The sequence below is a fragment of the Lipotes vexillifer genome, unplaced genomic scaffold (assembly GCF_000442215.2).
Source record: "Lipotes vexillifer unplaced genomic scaffold, Lipotes_vexillifer_v1.1 scaffold1010, whole genome shotgun sequence".
NCBI classification, from domain to species: domain Eukaryota; kingdom Metazoa; phylum Chordata; class Mammalia; order Artiodactyla; family Lipotidae; genus Lipotes; species Lipotes vexillifer.
The window spans coordinates 296,192-301,163 of NW_006794157.1; the positions used below are offsets into that span (position 1 = coordinate 296,192).

At 55.2% G+C, this 4,972-nt stretch overlaps 1 protein-coding gene across 1 annotated transcript in view; it reads left to right on the forward strand.

Moving 5' to 3' along the window:
• The window catches only part of DUOX1 (dual oxidase 1), a 34,175-nt gene extending 30,274 nt beyond the window's left edge, over positions 1-3,901 (forward strand). Inside the window, 6 exon segments of the mRNA XM_007467031.1 lie at positions 1,134-1,287; positions 1,698-1,930; positions 2,157-2,315; positions 2,669-2,824; positions 2,979-3,111; positions 3,786-3,901. Of these exon segments, the coding sequence (XP_007467093.1) occupies positions 1,134-1,287; positions 1,698-1,930; positions 2,157-2,315; positions 2,669-2,824; positions 2,979-3,111; positions 3,786-3,901 (951 nt within the window).
• Positions 3,902-4,972: the final 1,071 nt, after the last annotated feature.

The following is a 4,972-nucleotide window of genomic DNA, read 5'->3' on the forward strand; positions in this document are numbered from 1 at the left end:
GGGAAAGAGGGAGAACCAGTAGAGCACTGTTGCAGAAGTGGCAAGGTGGGGGTGGTCACTAGGGCCACAGGCTGCCAAGCACGGGAGCAAATGCAGTCTGAAGGGAGACCTTGGGGTTTGGTCACTTGTGAGCCCTCTGTGAGCAGGTCCTAAGAAGACGTGGAGGCGGGAGCCAGGCTGACCATACTCAGGACCAAGCAAGTGGGAAGAAGGGGGCAAGTCGTGTCTGACCACATTAGACCAGCTTGTTGGGGAAAGGACCAGAGCTGGACAATACCTGTCAGTTATTTCATGGAAAAGGAGTACTGGTTAGGTGTTCTTAGTCTCCAAAGGGACAGGGTAAATTGGGGAAACTCCTTCCATTAACTCAGTAATTACTGAGCACCTACCATGTGCCAGGCAGAAACTGATTGGAGCTGAGACTGTCATGGCAAATGAAATGGACACAGTCCCTACTCCTCTAGTCCAGTGGGGAGAACAACAGTAAACATGTCCATGGATGGAGGAACACAAGTATCGTGGATGACGACAATGCTCTGAAGGGGTTTAACAGGGAGAAGGGATAGAGAGGGCTGGGTGAAGGCCTGAGGAGGTGGTGTTTCTGCTGAGACCTGAAAAGTGAGATGGTTGGGAAGAAGTAGGGGAAAGGCATTCCCAGCAGAGGGAGCAGCAGGTGCAAAGTCCTGAAGCAGAAAGGGCTTGTCGTGTTTGAAGAACAGGGACGGGGAAATGCTGGCAGGTAGAGGCCAGAATATTGCAAGGCCTTGTGGTGCAACGGGAGATCATCTAAGGCCTTTTGAGCTGGGAATGACATGATAAAACAAACTTTAAAATGTCACACTGGCTGTCTTGGAGAGAATGGATCACAGTGGCACAACCCAGTGGAAGACCAAGTAGGAGGCTACCGCATGAGTGCAGGTGGCTTGGTCTAGGATGGTGTCAGGAAGATGCAAATAGTCTCATTAACATAAATGCTTTGGAGGATGGGTTGGGAGAGGTTAAGTTTTGGAGCCTGGAAGGAACATGGCACCTGGTGAGGTGAGAATTGGATGGGCCAATTGGGAAAGGATGCAGGGGTCAGACCCTGTTGTGAGTGTGGCTTGGATCTCAGCTATACTCTTTGCTCTATCCAGCTCATCATCCATGGCAGCTTCGCTCTGGTCCAGCTGCCCCATTTCCACATCTTCTTCCTGGTCCCAGTACTTATCTATATGGGGGACAAGCTGGTGAGCCTGAGCCGGGAGAAGGTGGAGATCAGTGTGGTGAAGGCGGAGCTGCTGCCTTCAGGTACCAACATAGAGGCTGTCAGGGGAGCAGGCTGGTGGTGCTGAGGACGCTGACAGGCCAGGGGCAGAGCCTGGACCTTGAAATCTCCTGGCCTGGCCCAGTGGAGTTAGCAGGGTCCTTGAGGTGGTAGGGATGAGGGAGCTGGTAAGAGAGGCTCTTTGCCAGGGGACCTGAGCCTCTCTCACAACAGAGAGAGGAGGAGCCCAGGCCAGGCTGACCACCAACCCCAGTGCTGCCCAGCGCCCGCTCAGGGTAGACGTGGCCTGAGGGGAGTAATGACCTCTGATTGCGGGAGGCCTCCTCTGTCATATTCCAAAAGCAGAGCTGAGGCTGCAGGTTGGGGAACTCTCTAGGGGTCACATTGTTGCTGGGTTCAGGACAGCCGCCTCCCACCCACCTCCCCTCCTCAGGAGTGACCCGCCTCGAGTTCCAGCGGCCCCAAGGCTTTGAGTACAAGTCAGGACAGTGGGTGCCGATCACCTGCCTGGCTCTGGGGACGAATGAGTACCACCCCTTCATCCTGACTTCTGCGCCCCACGAGGACACGCTTAGCCTGCACATCCGGGCAGCAGGGCCCTGGACCACCCGCCTCAGGGAGATCTACTCACCCCCGACGGGTGACAGCTGTACCAAACATCCAAAGGTGCCCATCACTGGGAACCACTTTTGGGGTTCTGGCATTGATAGAAGGTCCCCACCCTCCCCGACCTTGGGATACGATGCTCCAGCCACCCCAAAGCCAGACTGGGAGAGGGCTGGGGTGCCTCAAAGGAACTAGTTCTCCCTGTCCTCCCCGCCCCCCCCCCCCATTTCTAACCTCAGAGCTGGGGAAGGGCCGGGCTCATCTCATCTTCCTCTTCTGTTGGCAGCTGTACCTCGATGGACCATTTGGAGAGGGCCACCAGGAGTGGCATAAGTTTGAGGTGTCCGTGCTGGTGGGAGGGGGCATTGGGGTCACCCCCTTTGCCTCCATCCTCAAAGACCTGGTCTTCAAGTCATCCTTAGGCAGCCAAATGCTCTGTAAAAAGGTGCGTGTCCCTCTCCCATTCTTCAAAGAAATGGGGACAGACAGCCTGATTGTGTCGCCACATCCCAGCAGATGTAGCATGATAAAAGGTCCCTGGCTCCTAGGCAACTGGTTCTGCTGGGACCATTCATACCCAGTTGCCCAGATGGCAAACATTTGAGGGAGGGTAGAAGGTGTAGCCAAGAAGAGCCTCTGCTGGGATCTGTGGCTAAGAAGCCTTGGATCAGGCCTGTGGGTCCTGCCAGAGGTTTGGTGCCTGTGGGGGGTCCAGGGCTTCCCACCATCTCAGTATAAGCATCTGGGTAGAGGAACCTTGAGCTGAGCTGAGTCAGAGCTCTAGTTGTGTGTCCGCAGACCTACTTCATCTGGGTGACACGGACCCAGCGGCAGTTTGAGTGGCTGGCTGACATCATCCGGGAGGTGGAGGAGAACGACCACCAGGACCTGGTGTCCGTGCACATCTACGTCACCCAGCTGGCTGAGAAGTTCGACCTCAGGACCACCATGCTGGTACGTCAGGGCCGGCCAGGCAGGCCAGGCAGCTCAGTGGGTGTGTGGGTTGAGGGTAAGGATGGCCAAGGCAGGTGGGTGGACCGCCATCTGGACTAGGAGCTGACCCTGGCTCTGCCTGGCTGTGGCCTTCCTCCTCTACTCCCGCCCCCAGTACATCTGTGAGCGGCACTTCCAGAAGGTGCTGAACCGGACCGTGTTCACGGGCTTGCGCTCCATCACCCACTTTGGCCGACCCCCCTTCGAACCCTTCTTCGACTCTCTGCGGGAGGTCCACCCAAAGGTCAGTCCCACCCCATATTCAGGTTTTCTTCACCCTTATTGTTTGGGGTCTGAGCAAAGCTCCCAAACCTGCTCCATAAGGGAAGGAGAATCCACCCCCAGGGATATTGGTGGGGTAATGGAATGGAAGGGGAGAGGTGTGGGTCACCCTGGGGGGCAAAGGGAGGAATCAGGCATCAGGGACTTGCCACCTCTGAAGCTGTGATGCCTTGTCCAGAAGGAAAGGCTCAGTGGTTGGGCTGGTCCTCACCATAGACTCAGAGTTATCCTTACCACTAATGCTGTCCAGCCCTCACCCTGGACACCAAGCTAACCTTCACCATGAACACTATACTAGCCACACTCTCATAAAAACTGGGCTAGCCCTCAATGAGATGCTAAACTGTCCTCAACTTGGACAATGATTAACCTGGCCCCTATTGGAAACACTGATCTTGCACCTGAAGCTAGCAAATGCATTGGAAAACGGTAAAGGCTGGATGCACAGAGAGCAAGTCTACCAAAATTGAGTTAGTTTTATAAACATTGAGGCAGCCCTCACCATGCATGGTACGAAGCAAACCTTCATCAGGAACACGGAATAGTCCTCACCAAGGACTCTTGCTGGTCTTTAACATGAACATGGAGCTAGCCCTCTGAACACTGAGCTAGCCTTCACTTCTTCCTCCAACAGGTCCAGAAGATCGGGGTGTTAGCTGTGACCCCCGTGGCATGACCAAGAATGTGGAAAAGGCCTGTCAGCTCATCAACAGGGAGGACGGGATTCATTTCTCCCACCATCATGAGAACTTCTAGGCCTCCTACCCAGGGCCTCTGCCCACTGCCCAGCTGAGCAGAGGTTTGGCCCCATAACTCACCTCTAGCTTTCCTGTTTCTGGCTCCCTCAGCCGTCTCCCCATTCGCACCTCCCAACCTTGGTCCAGGTGGCCATGGGTAGTCACCTCAGGCAGGTTCAGGGACTCCCAGGCCCGGAAGGTCTCAGCCTGGAGAAATGCAAGGCACTGTGTGGGGACTAGAGGTTGGGAGGTAGGAGAGCTATTATTGCTTTGGGGCAAAGTGACACCTCTTCTTCCAAAATAAGAAAAAAAATCAAAAGACTGGAGCAGACAAATTGTGTGTGTGTGTGTGTGCGTGTGTGTGTGTGCGTGTGTTTAGGGGACTGTGAGCCTAAGGATGAAGTGGGAGCACAGATGCTGGCATCCTAAAACCCCTTCCCCCAAATCTCCCCTCCTCTGAGCTCCCCACTGTCAAAAGGACTGGCAAATGCCTTAGAGAGGGTAGAGGGTAGACCCACAGAGAGCAATTTACAGGACCCCCTCAGCACCCCATTCTAACAGCACAGTTGATCTTTTCTGCCAACTTTTTAAACGTGTACTGTAGTCAAAACCTGCCCCAACAGGCCTCAGTGCTCCTCAGCTCTTCTCTCCTCTTCCTGCTCCAATAGCCTTTTATAAATAAGCCACTTTCCTGCCTTAGGGTTTCTTTATTCTGCTGCAGGGTGGGGTCCTCACGCAGCCAGCTCACCAAGGCTGGTCCACATGTTCTCTTTGAGCTTGCCTCTACCCACTGACTAAGGGAACCCCTCCAAGGCCAAGCGCCCCAGCTAGAGACCCCTTCCCCTGCCCAGGGGCACTTTTCCTGACAGGCGGCCTCTCAGGGCGGCTAGCGTGGGGCTCCTGAGGCCTGGTCAGGAGGGGCAGAGGGAGGTGTGAGGGCTTCTGGTGACGGTGGGCACTAAGAAGGGAGCAGTGTAGCAAGACACAGCAGGAGTCTACAGGGAGCCAGAGTTCACTGGCTTGCTCCAGGACCTCAGTTACTCCCGGTCCTCTGAGCCATGGAAGGGTGGAGCACCTGTGCCTGTATGAG